The sequence below is a fragment of the Plectropomus leopardus genome, chromosome 12 (assembly GCF_026936395.1).
Source record: "Plectropomus leopardus strain MGB_pleo_1.0 chromosome 12, ASM2693639v1, whole genome shotgun sequence".
Taxonomy (NCBI): domain Eukaryota; kingdom Metazoa; phylum Chordata; class Actinopteri; order Perciformes; family Serranidae; genus Plectropomus; species Plectropomus leopardus.
This window is the reverse complement of record NC_142187.1, coordinates 23,651,659-23,676,690: the sequence shown is the minus strand read 5'-3', so window position 1 is coordinate 23,676,690 and position 25,032 is coordinate 23,651,659. Positions and strand designations below refer to the sequence as shown.

The window sequence follows — 25,032 nt, the reverse complement described above, 5'->3', positions numbered from 1 at the left end:
ATTACAACAGACATGTTCGGTAGTTATTTTACAGTTCACCTTTGTTTCCCTTCCAAATAAATTCAGCTAACCTTTGGGTTTGTTTGAATTTTTGATCCTTTTGATTTTTATTATAGCTAAATGTGGATATGTTTTATTCTGTTATAGCTCGTGAAATGTATCCATGCACTACTTATCTCAATATACAGTAGAATGCGTTGTCAGTGGAGGAGTCCGCCATTCCCGGGATGCAGTCAAACGGCATCCACATGCATTGGGGATTCAAAGGACATGACTTACGCACATTTTGGACAAAATTCAAAAGACAAGAGAGACGTGCACTGTGTATGTGAAAGAATCTGGCAATACTATGTTAATACGATACAAGAGTCACAATTTAATATACTGTGCTATACTGCGATACTGTAAGCGAGATGATAAATTACAACTTTAGGTGTGTGATTTGAGTTTACGCAAGCGGTCAAATGGCTGTGGATAGATCACAACACTGAAGAATCTGGCATGCAGGGATTTAAACACAACGCAAAATGTACAACTCTCACGAATCCTTGTATTTAAAATATTAATTAAAACACGTTCATGTTTTTGAGAATCAATACAGTATCACACAACATAATATTGTGATATTCCAGTGTATTAATATGACCCTCTTCCTGGTGCATTTTGAGGGTGAAAGTACCTGCTTTGATAGAAGTAACAGCGTGTCACATGTTGCACAGTGTCACGAAACAACCAGTACTTTAATCTTGAAACTGAACTCAAAGGATTTTAACCTCAAGATGTACTGCCATACTGCAGACTACTGTCAGGGAACAATCAAATTTAGCAATATAACTTGTACATGTATGTGGGTTTAATATCCCCACTGATCAAAACTATGGCTAAAAACTACCAGGATAAGACTGAAATTGTAATATGCCGCAATGATCCTTTAATGAGCAAAGCCAGACACAGTCCTATAGAAGCAGATTCCTTTAAACCAAAGCGAAAGCATTTCTTTATCAGCAGAGATGCTACAAGAGAAGCTGTACAGTCGATTTACTGAGGACAAAGAAAGGAGCGAGCTGTCTGACAATACCTTGCATCACATAGTGCCAAGGCTAATTTAAACGATGATCCTGCTTATCACTTTTTTAAGGTTAACAACTCAGAAAAGACTTTGATATCTCTCTCTCTTCCAGTCACCGTCTAATATCTTTCCAGCAAGAGGTCAGATGTATTCTTTTGAACCTTACACGTGTTTATGTAATGTCGTTCCGTGTAGATTGAGTTCAAATGCATGATAGACTTGTTCATCAGTGTGGAAGAGGAAGCTATTCCATGTTGGGAATTAATGAATTACCAGCAGGTCATGAATGCGTGAGAAACAAATGGGAGGCTGCGCTTTTCACACACAAAATAAAGCAAGCCTGCACACGTGTGAAGTGAGTTACTGTTGTGTGATAGTAAACTGGCAGGAGAGCCAGGGTGCCCGGTTATGTAATGTGTTTCTGTCTTGCTTGCACACACACACACACAGAGGTTATGACCGGAAAGGTTTCAACTATGGGTGTGCATATTTTAATGTTTCAGAGGGCAAGGGGGCCCTCAGCTTAACTGAAATTTCAAATTTTTCCTACTTATCTTCCTCCATTACCCCAAGTATATCATGTCAGGCTTCAATATCCTCAGCTGTCATCCACACTCTCTAACTCCCTACTTTCTTCTGCTCAGATTTAAAGTTGGAGTGGTTTTATACGGTGTGGTCCTTGCAGGGAATAACCATTTCTAGCCCAGCTTACTCACGACCTGACCTCTCTCTCCTCACATTCTCACAAAGCCTCAGCCTTCCTTTCAGATATGTCAGTACGGGGCCCATCCTGCTTAGGCGTACTTAGGTAGGCCGCTTCTCGGTAGCTGAGAATTTTCTCTGTCCTCCCCAAAGAGGAAGAGAAGTGAAAAGAGAACTTCCATAAAGGGACAGATAATATAGAACATTAATATCAGTGTCCTATTCAGCCCTCTTCTGTGTTCACTGCTTCCTCTACAGCCCCCTGGTCTGGTACACCCATCCCCTGGCCCCACCCACAGCCCTCCACATGCCAGCAGTCCCCGCAGTGTGTCCTCGGCACAGCCTGTGCCATCACGCTCAAGGATACGCTGTTGACAGCTACGGGTCACTGCAGTCCAGGCACAGGGTGGCACACACTCATGAATGATGCAGCACTCGCCGTCAGTCCTACAGCTCTCTCGCTAACACATGAGAACACATAATCAGGCTCCATCACGAGCAATGCATACGCAATGACACAAAGGCCGGCCGCAGCACGTAGTGAAGATGCAATTAAAGCAAATCCCAGACGCCAATAAACAACGCAAGACAACATTGTGATAGATTCTCTGCCTGGAGGAGCTTTATAACAAGGTGGGACATAAATCTCCACTATGAGCTCCATTCTACTGAGCCTGACTCTCATACTTGTTAAATGGATTGTTGCAATAGTTTTGTGCTGCAACAATTAGCTGATAAATCGATTTGTGGATTGACGGGAAATTAATTGAGTGGCATGTTATTTATTAAAAGGGGTACTGCAACAATGTTGTATTTCACTTCCATAAAGTTTGGTAACTTGCATGAAAAGGAAGAAAAAGATCAGTATAAACTGCCCCAGGGATGAGTCCTAAAATCCGGAAATGAGTTAGCACTCCCTGTTCCCTTTACTCAAAGTCAATGGGTTTTATGAATGGGAATTTGGTCAGATGCCTAAAATAAGGTCTGTCAGTTACATAAGTTAATGCGACTTTTACGTTTTGTTCTACAACATAAAATACGTCATTAAATACCTTAACCGTGAATTCTGAAGCTTTTATGTCTTAAAAAAGATGGTTGCCAACAAGTGGCTAAATAAGACTACAGAACGTTATCACGTGCGACAAAGCTTCACAGTGTACTTGTCGTAGTGATGTTAAGTCATATGACCACGGTGTGTTTCATTCAGAGCCTAATGTTAGCTTTTTACCTTTGGCGACTGCATTTCGGCTCCAAATATCATTACAGTTGGGTTCATCTGTGATGTGTTTGTGCATGTCAATACCATATCAGAATCAGAATCAGAATCAGAAATACTTTATTGATACCTGAGGGGAAATTGCCTTTAGTTACAGATGCTCCCATTCTAAGTGGACACCACCCATTGATTTTTAGTATATACATTATTAATAATACTAATACAAATAAATCTTTTTGTAGCCTGCTTGAATAGTAGTGAAATCAATCGCTTTATCAGTCAACTTGATACATATTGCTGCAATAAAAATGATTTAAGTGAGATGAACAGACTTTATCTTATAAGATAAAACAGATGTGGACAAAGTTTTACTTTGGGGACAGGACTTTCATTTGAATAAAAGACAATAAATCTTCATATAATACGATATCCTGCAATACTCAGCACTTTGCAACACATTTAAAATCGCAATAATATTATATTGTGACTTAAGTATCATGGTAATATTGTATTGTGGGACCTTTGGTGATTCCCATCCCTATTAATTTCTGCAATTATCCAAAATCCAATGGAAAGATCCCAAAGGCTCTTTAAAGAGGGAACCAGGGCGAAGCTCACTTCTGTGTTGGCCTACAGAAAAACATCAGCCCTGGAGCAATCTATAAATCAGAGTAGAAGAGGCCATGACATTCTAAATTTTGGATCCTCCTATGGATCGAGTTCCAAATTGATGCATCCTACAGTACCCATAATGCAACTTGAGAGTACTTGACAGCGGCCAGCAGAACGTCAGGTGAAATGAAACTAAAAGTTAGCTGTTCATTCTGCTGGGTGTAAAAGTTTACTTTCATTTACAGACTGCTCTTCTCATCCATCCATGTGGTCTGATCAGCTGTGACTGGATCGATAGATCAACTATCCACCCCACGAGTGACAAACTGCTGCTAAGGAAAAAAACAACTCATGAACAGGTCTGCAAGCTGCACTGTGTTGACAGGCACAAAAAATGTGCTTATGTGTTTCAAGCAGGAAGAAATTATTTGAACCATAGGTCAGCATGACACTGGACTCTGTTTACTGATTGGCTACGGGTATTCTTTGGTCGCAGTTTGCTGCCAGTGTTCAACTATCCCCAACTTTTAGTTTGGCTACACTTCCTGCAGAAATGGCCACAGCTTGCTGGCTCAGAGTGGCTGCAAAAGCTTTTCATAGCCATTACATGGCAGCTCGCCGCAGGCCATATTTTTCCACTGCTTGGTGTGTTGTCAGCATAAGGCAGGCTTCTATTCTATATATTTTAGGCTCAAAAACAGCATAGCAAGGTACAAGGTAGATTTATTGTTATTACACATCAGTCAACCCTGATGATGTCACAAGTGTCATTATATCAGACCATGGAAAGCTCTCTCCAGAACCGCAGCAGAACTTCCACAGCTCTTTTCACAACAATGACAAGTTCTTGTGACAAGTAAACTAATATTGGTTTGAAAGATTGGTGTAGTGACCCTTTAAGCAAACGTATTTGGTAATTCTAGCCTCTCAAATACGAGGATGTGCTTATGTTGCACCATTTTTTTCATTGTACAGACAAACAAACAAAGTCTCCTTGGGTCTTGGAAATGGTGATCATCATTTTTTACCACTTTCTGTCATTTAACATGGCCACAAATGGTGTGAAAAGTTTCTCAAACACACTTATATTATCTCGTAATTCAGGACACTGGTTGCTCATCGGCAGCGTCACTGTGTCACTTCAGCCTCCGCATTCTGTCACTCAGCAGTTGCTAATGGCCTGTATACAAGAGCAGCCTGTCTCTGCAGCACTCCATACAGCCTTGATAAAGTACGGCGCCTTATACTGTATGGGGGGCTTAAAGAGAGCGAGAAAGAGAAAGGAGCGAGGCATTGTCGTCTTAAGCACCAGTACAATAACCCCATTCCAGACACAGAGGTTTAGACTTACCCACCTAGCATTCAACCCCCCTGGGAAGTGCATCAGGGGAGGGTGAAATGTGAGAGCCAAGGATGAAGGGAGAGTAGCGATAAAGGAGCAGGCTGACAACACCTCCCTCTGATAGCGAGGCTAAAGAGGTGAGATGAGAACAGTAATTGGTAAGCCAGTGAAGGTTTGATGTCGTGCAAAGAGGTTAGAGCTGAATGTGGTGAAGTGCGCATGCATAGGCACGTACACGATTTTATATGTGTGTGTTTATGTGTATGTCAGTGATTAATTAGCTTGCAGGGACTCCCGCCTGTTTGTCGCCCTGGGTTTCCCTGTTCATTTGTACCACTGCATTAATAATGCCTGTCGCTGATAGAAACAAAGAGGGGATATTTTACATTCAAACCCCGCCACTCCTCATTCTTTCTCTCCTCGTCATTCTCATTGTGCTTTTAACAAGATCATAATCATGGTCAATATTGATTTGATCCAAAAGTCCTTCCCAAAATGTCTCTTTTTTTCAAAAACAGCTGTTAGAGACTCTCTTTTAGTAAATCTGACAGAGCACTGAAGCTGTACAGCAACCAAAATCAGTCCCATAAAATAGCTAGGAACAAACAGATAAGTAAAATACTGGTGACAGTGCAATTCATCATAGCAAAATCCCAACGTCTTCTGATGTATACCTACAAAAACAGATAAACATAGACAGCAGTAACATCACGGCTTCATCCGAAACATTTAAACCAAATGCTATTATTCCATACTTTTGATGAAGACTGACATCCAAAGTGAGTGCTCAAGTACTCATGCCCACCCCTTGTATAAAGAGCAAAACTCCACATAGGGAGGCAGGTTGGATGGTGAATAGGTCAAACAAACTCAGGACTCTCCCCCAGGGGACTCGTGATTGTGTCCTGTCTTAAGCCAAGTGAACTTTGAATGTATCAATACATTTCCTAAACCTAACCTTTGTAACTTCACTTGCCTAAAGCAGGTTTTCCCACACATTCATTTATTTGTTGGCGGTCATCCACAATCAAAACATCTGCCACCACGTACTGATTTTATATTTTTGGAGCTGAAAGATTCATTAGGAATGCTATAAAAATATCTATAATGTTCAGTTACTCATTGCACCACACTACTGGAGTACAGAGTGTACTCTGGGCACAAACAGAGGTGGCCTGTAAAAAGTGCCTTGAAAAAGAAAATTAATCGTAAATTGTCTGGGTGTAAAAGTTTTCTTTCACTCACGTCTATAGCAGCTGCTCCTCTCTTCCATCAATATGATCTGATCAGCTCTGACCAGATTGACAAATCAATATCTACCCCACGACTCAAACTTTACAAACTACTGCTGAGGAAAAAAAACAACTCATGAAAACTTCCACCTGTGTTGCATTCATGGACCTGCTAAAATGTCTGGATTTTGAGAAAAGACAGAGAATGATTGAAAAAAAGGGACAGACACACACACACACACACACACACATACACACATACAGGATAAAATAACGGGTTGCGTTATCAAACAAATTACCATCTGTTTTTCTGTTTTTCAGCAAGGCCCTCCACCAATACTAACCTTGCTTAATTTCAATAAGTAACTAATTTGATTAAAGAGTTTAATTTCATTTTTGACACTCAAATATTAGATCATTAACTGAGACTTTGCAACAGCTCAACTATGCCCGCCTGACTGCTAGTATGGATGTGCATTAGAAGGTCACAAAAGAGCAAAACTGCAAGAGATAATTAGGCGGATTGTTTGTGTCGCAGCACCGGGTGAGACATGAATATGACATTCGCCCATTTTTAGCATATCATAAATAACCTCCTAATTCATGAACTGTGTTAAGTGTGCATTATACAGCTCTAAAGGCCACGCTCTTATTTAGCAACAGTGAAAACCCCGAGGAATTCAAGCACCAGCTCTGAAAGGATTCATACTGAGTCAGAAAGCTAAAATTATTGATAGATTCCAACTGCAGAAGCATCACTATAATACCAACATGCAAGTATACATTTCTGTGTTATAAAAGATACAACAGCTTGTGGATAGAAAAGATGGCATGTCAACTTTTGTTTTCCTCTGCAAACAGATGTGACTTTATGTTCTGTGTGCGCACTGAGCATGTGCTCCCAATCAACGAGGAGACAGATTCCTGAGCGGAGAAAAGCAGATTTAAGTAGGCGGCAGCAACGTTTTCATAGATGCAGTACAAGAATAGCAGTGGAGTGAGCAAGAGACAGGGTGAATATCAGAGCAGTGTACTGTACTATAATATCATCAGGAGCGCGTGTGTGATTGGTGGGATGACTACTCTGCTGGGAGGACCGAAAAACTGCAGCCCGCTTCAGGCTCCTGTCGGGACTTGTTTTTCTCATAAACAAGGATGTGAAAGTGAAGTATTTGTGCCATTTGATATCACAATACACCAAAGCTGACACACTTTTTTAAACTGCTGGAGAAATGCACAACGAGTTTAACCCTTTTAAACCTTGAGCAAATTGGTTTGATTTCTTTCAAAAACATTGGAAGGCAATGACCAATGACAGGAGAAATGACCCAAAGATTCACCCAGAAATTAGTTAAAAGTACAAGAAAATTACCTGACAATTAAGACAAAAAAAGAATAAGAAGCAAGGAAATGGCTGAGAGAAAAATGCTTGAAAAATGTTTAATAACTCTGTATCATAATTTTAAATATGTAATTGGCTAGATATCTTTCAAAAAACACAGAAGAAGGCATAGAGCAATATAAGGAGAAATTATCTAAAAAATTTCAAGAAATTAGTAAAAAGTACAAAAAAATTATCCAATTTTTTTTTTTTAAAAAAGATTAAAAAACAAGCAAATGACCTGGAAAAAGTGCCTGAAATATGTATTATAAATGTAATATCACTTTAAATATTTAATCATGATAACTATACATATAATTTTATCCCTAGCTTTTTTCCCTTGGCATTTTTCCTTGCTTTTTAAAAACCATTTTTCCAAATCTCGTGATTTTTTTAACAATTCGTGTGACATTTCTAACCATGGTGCTCATTGCCTTACAGTGAGAAGATAGTTACGTAGGTGCAAGGCTATTAAAAAAAAAAAGCATACTTGAGGGAAAAAAAATATGGTTGCACATTTACTCCATGCCACACAAGTTTAATGTAGACAACATTTTGATCCTACTTGGATTTTCTTCAGGTCAAAATGTTTGAAAACATGAACCACACCTATATTTAAACATAATGCACATCAAGAGGTTTCACAAGCTCCATGGTGGCAAGTGTGGCTAATCTGAAACACTCAGGGTGATAAACTGACAATCAACACTTCAATAAATTACACAGTAAATACAGAGGAAGTACGCAGGGAAAGATACAATGTTTGATGTTTTGTAACATGACCTCGACATCATTGCCTTTTTCCCATGTTTTTTTGAAGAAATCAAAAAAAAATTGCTAAAGTTTCAAATACTTGTGAAAGGCATCTGAAAGCAGCGCTCCCGGTTTCAAAGGGTTGAAAGATGGCCCAGTTTAACTTTAAATCCCTGTAACATACATAGATTTGTTGTTTTAGCAATGAGGAAGATATATGTAGAGAGAGAGATTAGGGATTATGAGTGTTCATCACTGGTTTCATCACAATACCACATTATATTGATACTTATGATAATGATACGATATTTCCCAATATTAGGAAGTCTACCACGATGCAATTTCGATTCAATTCAATTTAGGGGCCTGCGATCGATATGGGCCGATATCAGCTCATTTTACAGCAGAAGCTGCCACCCCTTTCTTTGCTTTTGGCCAAACATTAAAAAAAACAACCTATACATAACTGTCAATTATGAAAACTGGTTTATTCGGTTTGAAAATGCTTTCTGGAAAACATGTTTCAAACATGATCTTTTTCCTTAAACTTCACGTCTGTCTGACTTGAAGACAAACTTCTCCCAACATCCTCAACACGTGGATTAACAAGATCTTTTCACCAAAGTAGAAACTCAATAATAACTGTCAAGGGTCGTAGTTAAAACAGCTGTGTTTCGTAGGTTACATTTCCCCCACATATACCACATGTTAATTGTCTCACTCACCACTGGTTTACGTCCCTGCACCTCCCGACAAAACAGCACGGATGACTTTCAGTCTTACATGCACGTTTTTTTCAGTCAACATTATTGAAACAGAGCAGCTAACTTAATGTTAGCAAAAAGTCAGTGAAGTGACCCGGAAGGTACGTCGTGTTTCCGCAGTACAGCTTTTGTTTACATATCACGTGCGCCGTCTGTTGACTCGCAGTTTCTCCGAAAACAAAATATTTCCACACTGATGATTTATTCCCGAGTAAACAGCGCTATCCTCATCATGTTTGGCTGCGGAAAAACACCTGTTTTTGCTCAGGTAGGTTCCTGACAGACTGAGACGACCCGGAAGTCCCTGAGCGGCTGCCATAATAAAAGCTGTTCGAATTCACCTAATATTAAGGCAAGGTGCGTCAATGCTTTCTTTATGATCTCCTGTAGCATATGATACACCGGAGCATCCTTTACCAAAGGAAAGGAGAAAATCCGGCAACTTTTAATGTGATGCGCGACATCGGCCGCTATTTGGGGAATCAGCTGTTTTATTACATGACTGATCCACAGTCTGTATGAGCCAAAAAAAAACCTTTAAAACACAATCAAGTGAACATGGAGCCATTTTCTGACCTATGTGCTGCTTCTTAAGCTTTTATATACTTTTATATACTTTTATAATCGCATCTTTGCCCTGAATTTATATTTTTTAATTATAATTTATACATTAAAAAAAACATATTTGTTATTGCTTCTTATATATTATTATTGTATTTTATCATGTTTTATATGTATTTCATACTATTGACTGTTTTCTATAATACAGCTTCGAGCGAAAAAACATCATATGATTGTATTTCTGTAACCGGAGTGACAATAAACATGTGTAGCCTATAAGATAAGAATCAGCACATTTCACACAGTTCATCATGTCTGAAGCTTAAGAATGATCATATGTACAGAAGTGGATCTAACACGTCGTACATATTTTCACACTTATTTCCATGGAATCATATAAAGATTCATGACGATAAAAATGAGGGGAAAGGAGAGTGAGTGTGAGCAACCATCTGATGTAACAATGTTACATTTCACCTCTGTGACTTGGAGCCTATATAACTCTTTATTTTATTTCTCATCTCCGCTATTTTCTCTCAGCTGCTCGCCATGACGTCATCATCTGCCGGACGCGGTGTGCCAAGAATTTCAAAATAAGGTGCGTGCCTGAAAGAGGATGATATGGATTGATGTTTATACTTTGCATCGATGTTATGTGATCGTTGCTCATTTAATCATATATCGATGCAGATCGATGGATTGTTACACTCCTAATAGATATATACAAATATAAACATATATATGTGTGTGTGAGTGTGTATTTATTGTTTTCTTTTTTCTGTATTCTTTTTATTGAAATACAAACAAAGACTACAGAGAACAATATTTAGTGTGAAATATAGAATCGTAAAACCATAACTAAAGGTAGCTCAAACAATCAATATTGAGGTTTAGACATTTCCTGAACAGAACCTGGTGTAAATACACCAAAAGATTAGTATTGCAAATTTCAGATTGTGTGCATGCCAGAGTTCAAGACATGCTTAGTGGAAAGGGAGATCATACTTAATACTTACAACTTCAGCCTACTGAAAATGTTATATTCTGAAAGATTTGCATTTTTAATACTGTTCACATATTTCCTGTATGTTATGGTTGTATTTTATTAAAGAGACTACTGAGAAATAAATATGTATAATTATAACCTTGCTCAAATAACAAATTTAAGTTGGCCTAAGACTTTCGCACAGTATGTAACTCTAAAGAACTCTTTAAAAATGAACTCTGTTGGTTTGCCGCCAAATCTGGCCCAGCTGATTCCAGTGTCTCATCCACCATGATGCACGATGCCAGGAAACTGTCTTTATTTGAGTAGTGACAATGTGTGGTGTGGTGACAATGGCGTAATTTGTATTGCTGATTGGAATTATTAGCTGCTAATCCACAATGAAAGGCAGTCGAACCACTTCCCCTTCCCAAGTCCCGCCCCCGAGGGTCTACCACAGACACACAGATAAGCACATTGTTTGTACTTAACCTCTAATGCCATTCATTATCAGAAGCTATGAAGGACTCTCGTAGCTTAGCTAAATCTGGCGACGAGCCGCTGGGATGTTGCAGGCATCCTACTTTATATTAAAGGTTGCCATGTTGTGGCATTCCTTTGATAGTGAAAAAAAGGGAGAGTAATAAGGAGATTCATACAAGGGGAGAGCACAAGCAATAATAAAAGGTAAACAGTGGCTGTTATTATTTCTAGTCCAGCTATTGTCCTCATTCCTTAAAGTATTAAAAATGCATCTGATGGCCAGCAGTTGCCTCGGGGTAATTGAGAAGGAAGTTGTCCATGAAGACAGCAGCTACAGAGTCAGTTGTTCTTTAATCCCACAGTAGGACACGCCACAAAGTAATCAGACCCCAGATCTGTGGTTAAAGCTACAATCAGTCCAGTTCAGAGCAGAGAGACAGAGAGGACGGCTTTCACACAGTGCAGAGAGAGAGGGAGAATTAAAGGGCCGGTCTCTCCAGATGATGCACAGGGACGGGACGAATGAATGAATGAGATTGTGATGTTGTTGCACATTCCCCCGGCCCCACGTGCTCATTTTTCTCTTTCTTCTTCTTCTCTCCCCTCCCTCTCCCTCCTTTCCTTTCCTTTCCTTTTGTTTTGTTTAAAATTTAACAAGGTCTGGAACAGTGGAGGGCTGAAGCGGGCATCCGGGGTGTTTTGGCTCAGCTTCATGTCACATGCAGGGGCCATGTGAACACAGTGGCACTGAGAGAGAGAGGGCTGAGGGGGGAGCCGGGGCGGGAGGGGAGCGAGAGAGAGAGAGAGAGAGAGAGAGAGAGGGATAGTGAGAAAAAAATGAACTAAAGAGGGGAAGTCTTTAACCAGAGGGACTGGGGAAGCAGTGAAAACAGAACTGGGTGTTAGCCGAGTGAGAGTTAATAAAACGACTGTATTTATAAGACACCGCAAACAAAACAGGAACTAAAATAGAATAAAGACTGTTTGAGCACATGCAAGAAAACAGAATAAATTCAAGGAAGGACATGAGCAGAGAATGTGAGAAGTGACTTCTTGGTGCAGCAGGTGACAGCTCCACTTTTTTTCCGGAGCCCGGGTGATTATCACACTGCAGCTAACAGCAAGAGACAAGCAAATTGCCATGTTAATGACTGAGACTGGCTGCACACGCAGCAGTCTCTCCTGGTCGATCTGAACTGACAATGGACTTGTGGGGACATTTGTTCAGTTTTGGAGAGTATTAGAAATACCCCAAATACTACAAATACACACTCAAAAGGTCTTCTTTAACTTTTATTAAGATAAGAAGATCCTTTTTGTGTTTTTTGTTATTCTCTACAAAATAGATAAAGAATAGGCTAAATGTTGTTTTACAGCAGAGAGTTGTTTTGTTTCTTTTTGTTTTCTTTTTTTTATTGATTAAAAAAAATCTTTTGTCAAAAGACCTGCACCATGCTTAAAAACTAAGGCAAAGTGCTGCAACAGTAAATTACATAAATACAGAATGGTAAAATGAAAATAAAAATGTGAAAAGATACTATAAAAAATACTGTATAATTACAAATATGTACAATACAATTGTTTGGGAATGAGAAAGCTGTATGTTTGCAGGATGTGCAAAAATATTGACCAGGGGACGTGCAATAGTAGCAACAGAGTAGCTTATATATATAGAAAAATGCACAGTAGAGCTGCAACCTCTACAAGAATGATGTGCTGTGGATACACGTCTCGGATCACAGTATGGTACCTGTGCATTAATCCTTTAAAATCTGGGCAAACTGGTTGGACATGGCCCCAAAAATTGCAGGAAATAAGTGGGGAAAAAGTAACAAATAAATTACCTGAAAATAAGCAAAACAGAAACGTAAAAACAAAAACAAACAAGAAAAATACTAGAAGAAATCCTAAAAAAAAATTTAAGAAATTGTATAGATTTTTTTTTTGTAAAATAATTTTAAGAATGTGCTCAGAATAATCATATATGTAGTTTTCCGTACACTTTCCCCGAGAATTTTCTTTTTTTAAAACTAATTTTCAGGTTGTTTCCTTGTCACCTTTTACTGATTTCTTGTAATTCACGGAACATTTCTTTCCCATTTACTTACAGCATTTTTTCTTTTTGTTTTGTAAAGAAATCAAACCAATTTGCTTCGGTTTCAAGTGTTAAACAGCTTGTTAAAGGCATCTGAACACAGTAAAGAAAAACTAATGCTGATCAAGGTTTAAAGGGGTTATTTACAATGTTGTGCAGCATATAGTTTTGCAAAGCATTCACATCTATGGGGTTGTTACAGTGTCCTGTTTGCTTTCAAAGCTTCCCTCTTAAAAGACACACTTGCCAATGAGGAAGTATTGTTCATGTGCTTCAGCATTTTTTGAGTGAGATGAACTTAAGGTCACTCTAGGTCATTTCATATCAATAACTCTGCCCCTTTCTATTGGAGCAGAGTCCATAAAAACGAGCTCAGCTCCACCCAAACACATCTTATCTAGCTGTGTCCAGATGACACAAACAAAGATTTGGGGACAGTTTGGAAACACTCTTGAATTCCTTTCACACAATGCTATTTGGTAAACACCATCGCCTTGGTCTTTTGTTTCTGCAGTGCAGGAAGGTGTTTCTACAAAAACAAAATCTCATATAATACCCCAAAACTGATCCCTTAAATTAGTGTTAAAGGAAATGGAATTCTAATAAATTGGAATTTTTAAACACAATGCAAAATAACCTCTCTGGAGACTATGGCTTTGTAAAACAAATCAGTGTAAGCACCACTGGAGCGGTGGTATTTAAAAACCTCCCATCCAGGAATTGACACAGTTCTGTCCTGTACACTAGCAGGCAAGCAGGCCGTGTGCTCCCTAATCGGAATTTTTGGGCCTCTTTAATGCTGAGGGTTGCAGATGTTGTCTGGTATTAGGCTGTGCTGCTGCTGATCAAAGCTGCGGAGAGTGAGCCCCTGCTGGCCTGCCTCTAATCCCCCCCTCATGCCTATGGTCAGGGACTGGAGCTCGACTCGGGGACAGTCGATCCACTCCACGACCCTGCTGCCGGGGGATCCTTTTGCTCGTGAACACCACCTACTGCAACCCTCTGAGGCTTTTGGGAAGCATCCGGCGAGGGCAGCTTGACGGATAGCCGAGAGGCCGGTCTGCTCCCATAGGGCTGCCTTTCCTTACCCTCTTTCCCAATTCCCTATCAGGCAGACAGGAGCGACATATCAGAATGACACTGTTCAGCCCGAGATTTAGCTGCTTACCACAGAGCAATTGCACACCCCTCTTTTTCTCTTTTTTACTTATTTCCATGGGGGGGGGGGGCATGAACTAAACACAACTGTACATAAAATAATGCAAACACGCACACAGAAGACAGCGAGAAGAGCGGCACACTAGGCTTGGGCGGTATCAGTGTATTACGGCATACCAGGATATTTAGAAATATCAAGGTATATTCTCCAAAAGCGTCAAAAATACAGGTGCTCCTCTTTATACTTAACTCATTGTATGTAGCGCGCAGCAGGCACCACCAGAGCTCAATCTGCAGTCTCTACTGGTGGCACAAGCGGCTGAGCTGAAAGACACCATGGCATCTATGGGTGGAGGGATAAGTTACAGGACTGTAAACAGCCGGTGGCCAGAAATGGCAAAGAGAGACCGTGGGGAATAACAGCATGTTTTTACATCAAACTTGGTGAATTAAGGATTTATTTAAACCAAACAGGAGCTGGTGATTGTTGGAACAGTGGACTTATTTACTTGATTATTAGCAAGAGTAACCAAGATGATTTGGGCGAGTTTGAATTAAGTGTTTTACAATTCGTTAACAAGGCAGTTAAGCTTTGTCAGTCTTCCGTGAATGAAAGAAAGTTGAATTCAGAAGGTGTACGGTTGTATTTCTTTGTTCAATAGGAAAATAGGTAGAGACTATAACTTTGCTAAACATTTTGTGGGTTTCTAAAAAGCTGAAAGTAAGGGGCGCACTCGCCAGCATATACTGTATATCCCTGAGAAATTTCAGAAAGGTATGAAATATTTCATATTCCCTAAGCCTACGCCAGACCAGCAGAAATAATGGCCTGAGCTGTTTTTCGCCTTTTATTAATAATTTTTAGAGACAATTATGAGGGTGACCAGTAATTCTTGGGAGTGAAAGGCAATAAGCTAGGGAGAGATAAAGAGATACGGGAAGATAAATGGAAACTGTCAGATGGTGTGAGGGAGGAGGAGATGCGAGGAAAGATAGCAAGAGGAGAGGGAGGGGGATCGATCATGAGAGAAATTGAGAGAGGGATGAAGATTCGGCGCGAGAGGAGGGTGGGAGGATGTCAGCCAAGAAGGCAATCTATATTAGACAGAAAACAGCTCCCCTGGCTTTAACCGCTACAAGCTGACACCACCATCCTCTCCATGTCTGCCTCAGTAGACACACACGTGTGAATCCTCGGAGACACACATCCAGCTCCATGCTGAAGCTGTATGACCACATTTCATTTAAGACCACATCTACACGTGGGGCTCGCACGTGAAGAGACATGAAACGCATAAATCTATTCTTTGACTGTTGTGCTTTTTTATCTCGGGCGCACACATACAGTAGTGAACGCAAAAAAAGAAAAAATCTCAGCGCACACAGACACATGCGTATTGGATTTGAGCTCTGGAACGTGTGAAATCTGATTACACAATTACATAATGACTCAGCAATAGGCCATTTAGAAAGACCATTAGCTGTCAGGCGAGGACATGGATGTGGAAGAGGATGGGGCAGCCTAGTGCCTCACTTCTGCAAAGTCCTCCCAGGAGTGTTTGCGTAGATGCTGTAGTTTTGTTTTATAGATCCAGGTGAAACTGACACTTGAGTCTTACAATTCATAAATTCCTGGAGACCAGCAACACCTCCATTTGAATATCAAAATTCATTCAAACTAAACCACTAGGAGGGATCCCCATATTGCTCTCAGGATAACCAGTGACCGATCATGAAAACAAGAAACAAAACAATGACAAAATGTGTGCAGACTGTCCTCCTTCTGCCTTTAAAAATGTTGATGTGAGTGTGAGTGTGGGAGCAATCTGGCGTGCTGCTGACTGTACGAATGAAGCAACGTGGCACAGACAAGACAGAGTGAGTGGTTCTCTGCTTAATAGCTGCCACAGCCTGCTGGAGAAAGTTGGGAGCTTCATTAAGCCTTTAAACCCTGCAGAGTCCCTTAAGTCATCACGTCACCAGCCGCCGCCTCTTCGGAGAGGGCCCGAGGTAAGACTGGAGGGATTCAGTCAAGATTTCTCCAAGCTTTTAGAGTAATTAGACTGTTCATTGTCCTCTTAAAATGTAACATCTTGTCTTTACATAGAATACAGACGTCACATCTAACGGACTCAAGCTGCTTTTATGCTTTTGTTGAGATTTTTCTCAGGACTTAAATTGAGGGCTTTTATCTTGTTGCTTCTAGTATTGTTTAAATTGTTTTATGTGAGTTACAATTTAAAGACACAAATCAATTTAAGACATAAATGTCCTGCAGTTTTATATTTCTAAGATGCCACTTGACAATACTAATGTTGTGTTTTCTTTTCTTTTTTTAATTCACTGATTTTCCTGGGGTCGTCCATTGAGCATGTCTGCTAAATGTGAACAAAAATTAAATTGGAGAAGCAGGTGGCTCACAGAAGAACCCAAAAAAGCCTAAATCACCAGATCCATTTATTTTGGAGAAGAAGAGACCGCTGCTGATAATTCACCTCCCGGCAAAAAACCTCCTGAACAATGAACACTGAAGGAATCCTAACCAAGAGTTCACGCTCTTGGAAGAAGTTTCTGCTGGTTGCAACTGCAATCTTCACCACTAGATGCTATTAAATCCAACAAGCTGCTCCTTTAAAGATTTTCCTTTCAAGTTTCAATATGAACACACTGTTTGGATTTTTAAAAAGATGATTATCTGTCATTTGAAGATGCTGCAGAGTCTAGCAGCCAGGTGATGACATGATCTGTGCAGAAATGCACAATCTGTGCAATGTTAGAGTTGTAGCTGGGCCCCAAAGCAATAAAATAGTAAGTTATTGTATGAATTTTGTAAATAAGCAACTCAATAACAGCGAGGCAATAAGCGTGAAGTCACAATTTGTTTGTAGAATCATTGCAAAGAAAATTTTATATTAAAACAGGTAATAAAAATGTTATTTAGAGAAACAGAGAAATAATTCCCGTTACTAACTTCTGACAAATTGTTACCATAAATGTGCAAAGCTGTAAAAACTTGTATGCAGGTACACTTGACACTTTTGTTTTGTTAAAGCAGAGACATTATGTGCAGCATTACATTAGATATTGCTGCTTTTTATTAGTTCTGCATGAACAATTCATCCCGCCAAGTTCACCTTGTGAGCAGATACTGAAAACAACAAGGAAGTTACCTGAAAATAGGGTGCAGCATGTTGAAACTGTTATCAACCCTGACTGTGTCACACAGAGGCTTGAGCTATAAACCTGAGTGGAGCTGAAAAGGAGTAAGTACCTTGACAGTTTCCAAGCCAGTAAATGCCAGTGGTCATTAGCATTCGCTCATTTAGATCGACATGGAACTGCTTTTAAAAAGCATACATTTCATCTTCAATAGGGTAAGTAGAAAGCTCCCAAAAAGCAGCGCTGACGTGCTTGGATGTGAGTGTTTGCAGAGCTGAGTAGGCTAATGAATCTAAATTATTTAGTGTGCTACTTTAGTTTGGTTAAGAACGGTGGGTCCTCTGCCTCTAGGGAACCCCTGTGCCACTGTGTGTTAGGGTTCAGTATGCCATTTCGTCTTCTTGCACAGAGACACACTCACTTCTGCTACCTCCGGGTGAGGGAACAGAGCCATCCAAGCAGGGGGCAGCTTCATTACTTGAGGGCTGAGGATCTCCTGTCCGCAGAGCAGATGCCCCATTACTGAGCGACACTAACCTGTGCCCCAGACACTTTTACCTGAATGGGCAATTAAATCAAGGCTCTGACTCAAGCGTACCAAAGTCAGTTAAACCCAACTCTCTGAAGGAAGACCTTTATTTAGAGCTATGGAATTTGGGGGCCTCTCAGAAACACAATGTGAATGTATTGATTATGAGTCTGTGTGTTACTCGTTCCCCTTGTACTAAAACTCTAATAAAGCTGGCTAGGCATTACAAGAGGCTCCTGTGTGGGCAGCTCTGAAAGGATCACTCGTCAGGCTGCCAAAGAAGACAGCGGCCCTTTGATCTAAGCGGCCTTCTGTACATGTGTGTGTGTGTGTGTGTGTGTGTGTGTGTGTTTGTGTGTGAGTTCTCTCATCTGGCCACTGCAGAGTCTATGCCAGTGATACTCAACTTTAGGCCTGCGGGCCAAATCAGGCCCCCAATAGGGTGTTGGGGGACCCCCCAACCATTTTTTTTTTATTAAAAATGACAATAAGATGATTCACACTGGGAACTGTTTTTGTACTTTTAGTATACCCAGGATGCCAGAGTGCATAAACAAGTATTGAAATAGAACTTATATATAAAAAAGTGTCAGTGGAGGATCCCTGACAGGTCCTAGCTAAGCCCCTATGTCCTAAAATCATAAAAATGTGCTACAACCCTAGAAAATCTGAGAAATGTCCCCAAATCTGAGAAATGCCCCTAAATCCTAGAAACATCCTAAAACCCTATAAATATGCTAAAATCCTAGAAATGTACTAAATCATAGAAACGTCCTAAAATCCTAGAAACATCTTAAAACTCTAGAAATCATTGAAATGTCCTAAAATCCTACAAACATCCTTAAGTCCTAGAAATGTCTTAAAATCTTAGAAACGTGTATGGGACTGCTGCAACTGGCCCCTGGCCTCCTGTGATTTTGAAAAAAAAGGCCCCAAAGCAAAGCAAGTTCAGTATCCCTGGTCTATGCACTCAAACGATGACCTGAACCCTTCAAAGTCAAACTGGCCTCTGCAGTGTCCAAAGGATCAGGCGAAATGCACCGTGGCAACTCTCTGACTTCACAGTCTCTCCCCATCTTTCTCCTGCTCCCCCAATCATGCTGAGTGCTGAGTACCTCTTCTGTCAATCTTATTAAAGATACAGCACCGGCTGCTCGTCGTGTTTCTAATATCTAGGTTATATATAGCATTCAAACTGCGCACTGCTCTCACTGAGCGATTGAACCATAAAACAGAGTTGAGATACTGGACTTCCTGTATCAAAGGCCGCTTTGCATGCACAGCCATGCAGACAAAAAGGCTCTTAGTGTGACTGAGGTCTACAGTTGTGGCAGCTGCGCCTGAGAATCAGCCAGCAAGTCAGCTGAGACCGTCCCTGTCTCCACTATCTAGGCAGGACAACCATTCAAAGTCAGCGCAACATGTGTCGGTGCGGTATCCCCTCGTACACCCCGGCCCCCTCTCCCCACTTCCTCCTCGGCAGACGTGCCTGACATTCTAGACGAGCCAGCGTACATTCCTCTCATAATTCCATCGTGTAAGGAAAGGGCGGAAGAGCAGGCCCGACGTGTCACAAGGGCACCGCCGCTGCCTTCTCCTTACAGTGCATGCATCTGTGTGTGTGCATGAAAGTGCTCTCTTGTCTCCTTCTCTGTGTGACTGAATGAGAATTAGGCCTTTTGTGCAGACTGCGGCCTTGGTGGTGAGTAGTGTTATTGGCTGTGGGGGGTGTGGAGAGAGAGCTCAGGTGACCACAGTTAAGCTGTCTCACATGGGATATGGAGGCGTGGCCCTCACAGGGGCATCAGGCCCACTTTTGCCCGCCTTTAGCGGCTGCTGCTACCGCTCAGCTCAGCTGACTGCACACTTTCCCTGAATGCACATCCATCCACATGAGCCCCAGCGTGCATGCTCCTACAGCCTGCCATATGATGCTATCTAAATGAAATCATTCTACCTCAAGCAAGCCAGCGTTCAAGAGCACAAAAGGTCATAGAGCGCATGTGACCGCGAGCAGGAGCACATGTGGCCATTTTCGGCTTCATATTGAGTGACCTCTGGTTCAACAGCCTCTTGGGACAGGAAGCTACAGAGTGTTAGTGCCTCTCTTTTCCATACTTCAGACCCAACAAACAATTTCTCCTCAACTGTCCTCTCCAGACACTTAGTTTCACCCCGCCTCACCACCACACATTTCACTTCCCCCAGCGGTGACAGCAATAGCAGCAGTGGTGGAGGCAGTGGCGTGTTAAAGAAAAGGGCTTCCTGAGCTTTGGAGGAGCACGTTAACCCAGCTTGGCAGGCAGTTAGTTAGTGTGACAGTAGCCGCGCTGGATGCCAGTAGGACAGGCACTGTGCAGCATCTCAATGACTAGAATTCACTGGGTACACAGAGAGGGTTTATGGTTCTCCCAGCCATACCGCTCCCACCCCTACTCTCCATCCAACCACAAAGGCATTCAGCCTTTTCATTAGGATGATAATGGGGCAAAAGCCGGAAAGGGCCCCATGTCTGAGCACCATAAGTTGTGGTGATGGCTTTGTGACGATGTCATGCGTGTCCATGGGAGCACAGTGTGCCGCTGCAGTCCGACAAAGACAGTCCAGGGCAGAAGAAAAGAAAAAAAAACAGACCTGAAAATTTAAAGGAAGTCCCTGAGGCAAGGTCGAACCGGCAAACCGGCAGCCTTTGGACCATGACCTCTCTCTGACCCATTCATGCCACCTGAGCATGGCAAATCATCATTAAGAAGCACTTTTAGGCTAACAGACTTTTAATAATAACCCTCTAAATTGCTGCGGCAGTTATCAGCAAAGGTCTCGTGCTGCACTCACCTTGCCTGAAAGCATTTCACAATATCAGGGACATGTGGGCCTGTTCTTTTCAGTCCTGCAAGAATTTATAAAGGCTCATGCTCGTGCCACTGATTGTGCGCACCCACCGCTTGGTCAGTGTTCAAATGAAGAAACGTGCTCTATCCTCCTGTGAAAATTAGTCCGTCTCAGCAAAAAATAAACCACTGCTTTGCTTTAATGTCACAACCTGCATAAATGCACCTGCCTCATTTTGGGATACAGGTTGTCAACCTGTAAACATTACAACACCAAGCAGTCCAAGCTAGTGCAACAGCAAAGGCCTCAACAAGTCCCACGATCATCATGAGAGATTGTACCTGAATGCATCATTTCACTTACCTGCATAGAACCGTAACAAGGAGCCAATTTCCGTGTTCAGCCCTTCCTCTTGAACTCTCCACGGGTCCTTAAATCCAAGCTTAAAGAGAAAGTCATTCTGGATCTGCAGAGGTCTCTCATCTGGACTAAGCCTCCTGACAGCCTCGCCATGTAGCTGAACATACAGCGTGGGGCTGGAATCACAGGAATCTCCATTGTGGTCTGATGTCGGGCCTGATTTTGCAGCACTTTGGCCACAGTCTGGATCTTGGATATCAGGTGTATTACCTGTAGAACAGGCTCTTGACAATGAGCCGGCACTACTGCTGGGTGGCAGGCTGCCCAGACTGTGAGGGTTGAGTCTGCTATCTTGTCCCATATTGTTGGTCATGTCGTTTAAATGTCCTATGTTACACTGTTTGTAGTTGGCAGTGACGGTGCCGATGCCGTTGGTGTGATGTTGCGAGATGGGGTCCATGCTTTCGGTCGACGCGGGACAGTCCAGGTCCAGTTCGTCCGAGGAGCTACCGTACAGGTCGTGGCCCTCTGTGGCACTGTCAAAGGAGGGGCTGAGGATGGATGCCTCTGTGCCCAGGACCATGTCATCACTGAGGGAGTCCCTGTGCTCACTGAGCCGGGCCCCGGAGCTCAGGTCATCGAATGCACTGCTCTCTACATCTGATCCAGAATTTAATCCATAGCTGTCCAATCCGTTCCTGTGCTCCGAGTCGTCATCATTGGGGGTATCCATGTTGGAGTTTAAATCTGACAGTGAACAAGCTATGTTGTCTTGTGACTCTGATTCTGGGGTGAAAAGTTTTCCATCAACGTCCTGTTGCTTTTGCCTCTCATCTGCATTCTCCATGAGCAGCAGCCTCAACCTGTCACTGGGATGGCCCCTCAATTCTGTGGACTCCAGAGGAGTCAGGTGGCTGCATTTTGAGTCTTCATTCACCTTGCACGAGTTATCATTATACTCATACTTCACATTGCAGTTGCCATTTTGGTCAGTCTTGGGGTTATCTTTGCAAAAAATGCGCATAACAGAGCTCGACTTACTGCAGAGTTTGCTCAGACGGAGCGCCACCTCGCCGGCTGTGGTGTCCATAGTGCAAAGGACCGGCCTGGGATATGAGGGCGTCAGTCTGTCGTGGACATGTATGGAGCCCCGGTGGAGATCTGCTCTCACCCACTCGCGATCTGCGGGCTGCAGCTGCATGCTCTGTCGGTGCTTCAGCAGAGCTTTCCTGTCCAGGCTCCGAGTGTGCAGAGACGCAGAGGACAGGGCCGAGTTCATCTTGGCGGTGGTGACAGCTGAGGTGGCGGTGGCTGCAGCTGCGGCGGAGAGGTTCCTCTTCAAGCGCCGCCGTCTCAACAGGAGGGAGTTGCTGGATGAGCCCCGGCCATTAGACGCAGGCACAGCTCGGTTTGACGCACTGGATGCAGCTGAAGAGGCGGAATGAGAATTTGCCTCTAAGCGGGAGGGTGCCAAATGTCCACCGCCATCATCCGCTGGAGTCCCCCGGGCGACAGACAGTCCACTGGGCTTCTTCATTAACTTGGTCGCGCCTCCATCCGACGCGCCGTCCTCAGCGACAGCCTGCACACTTTCCATCTCTGCCAATGAAAAGTCCCCCACTCTGAAGAAATAACGGTGCGCACTTGGTTACACCTACTACATTTAAAAGCCTGAATGCGTGCCCACCGTGGTAAATGTCCGCCGACTGGGCGGTGTTGCTGACTTACTCCACTAGTAGTCATTCACTTCTTGCCTTCCTTTCGCTGTCGGAGTCTCCTCCGCTGCTCCGGAAAAAAAAAACATTTTACCGATTAAATGCGCTGGGAAGAGGCTGGGCGCGCGGGGACAGAGCAGGGCGGAGACGTGACTGTGCGTCCCATTTGGACCAAAATACAGTGCTCGAATATGAAATGAACGTCGGCCGACCTCCTACGCAAATACTGGCTGATATATATTCATGAGGAGGACACAAGATGGGGTCGCTAACAACAACGCAGTGGATTGTAGGGAGTGGAGTGCGCCGGAGAGCGCCTCGCCCTTGCTGCTGCAGGGAAGAAATGATGTCATGACTACATTTCCCATGAAGCTTCTCTACGCTTTTAGTCAAGTGAGGCGGTGAACAGACGAGAGGCGTAAACATAGCTCCTATAAAAATGTGTGCAGCTACAGAAAAGCGTCCTTTTAGCTGCTGTGGTGTCACATCCTTTATCCTCTTGCATGCAAACAGTGTACAGAAAAATGTAATTCAGTGTAGTTAAGTTAGAGAAAACACACGGCCAAATCAGCTGTCAACTGTTGCACAGGCTATGAAACTTCTAACTGTCATTTTATTTGGGTTTTGTCAGAAGTTGCGCACAATGTGGTTATTCCCCTTTAATAAAATTCCTGTGCATGTCAATATGAAGCTTTGCTGTAGGTCTGTTTATTTTGGACTAGTGGTGACGAGGCAAATAACTTCAGCACCATCTCATCAGGACGCCATTTCACAAGGCCATCCAGATCCCAACTCAGTCTACAGGCTCCTTTTCTATTGTGTTTCTCGCCATCTAGTGGAGCAAACCACAAAGCTTGACCGAGAGTCTTTTTTGCCTGCTGAGGACCCAGCGACCCTGAGCATGAGGATCCAGAGGTGGTTTCAGTGTTTTATGTCCCCTTGTTCTAATTCTGTTTGTAACCAAAGGGGTTATACCATTTTTAGACGTCCAAATCCAAATATAAGTCCAGTCAGGGGCGTTTCTAGGATTTTAGGACACTGGGGGCTTAACCTGGATCTCTGTAGAGGGGTCCGAGGAGATCCTACCCCAGTAAGTTTTTTTTCTGAACAAGCTCCCCAGTTAGCTGGGAACAATCCCATAAGAACGTTATCTACAATTTGCAATAATGTTTTAAAGAAAACAGTTTAATCTAATGTTCGAAGAACATTTCCAGGATGTTTATCATTTCAAATGATGTCCCCTTTATATGTGTATATATATATATATATATATATATATATATATATATATATATATATATATATATATATATATATATATATATATATATATATATATATATATATATATATATATATATATATGTTTATATGTATATATATGTATATATAATGCTATTTGCACTTTAATGTATAAATGTATGTATGTGTTTTTACTGTGTGAATGAGGTTGTCTGGGTGTTATGCACCTACAGGCATAGCAGTTTTTAATTTTGTTATATATTGTATAATAACAATAAAGGCTTGCTATTTCTATTCTAAGAGTATGTCACTGCTAACTAAATCCATGGAAACCCTCCCCTCTGGACTCACCACTTCACTCTCACATTCACACACCCTGACTTTCCAGAAATAAACAGATAATGCAGCCATTAAATTTTACTTTAAGATCCAAAACAACAACTCCAGTTGTACACTTACTGCTCTACCTCCAAGTCACAACACAAGACAAGAGCGTGTGACTAGATCAGTTTTGCATGCAATTATTCTCGTGCTGCCTTACACAAATACTTGTGGTTAGAAATCTTGAACGAGATCCCATACTTTATAAGAGCAGTAACCTCTATTACTCATTTCAAACATACATATAAACACTATTTGATAGGAGAACACGCCACTTAAGAGCTCTACTCTGTAATGTCTGTGTAGCTGCCTGTGTTTTGTTGCTATCATGTCTCTGTCAGTTGTTTCTGTTTTATTTAGTGTGATAAGTTTTTTGTGCTGCTGAACCGGAACCTGCTTTTAACCAGTTTTTAACTGAATCAGGCCAGTTTTAACTGTAACACACCTAATGATGCTTTTAT

At 41.9% G+C, this 25,032-nt stretch overlaps 1 protein-coding gene across 1 annotated transcript in view; it reads right to left on the bottom strand.

The window, feature by feature from the left end:
• Nucleotides 1-23,119, bottom strand: part of phlpp1 (PH domain and leucine rich repeat protein phosphatase 1) — a 93,999-nt gene extending 70,880 nt beyond the window's left edge. The window contains exon 1 of the mRNA XM_088085569.1: nt 21,237-23,119. Coding sequence (XP_087941695.1) covers nt 21,237-22,830 — 1,594 coding nt within the window. The 5' untranslated portion in view covers nt 22,831-23,119. The remainder of the gene's footprint in view (nt 1-21,236) is intronic.
• Nucleotides 23,120-25,032: the final 1,913 nt, after the last annotated feature.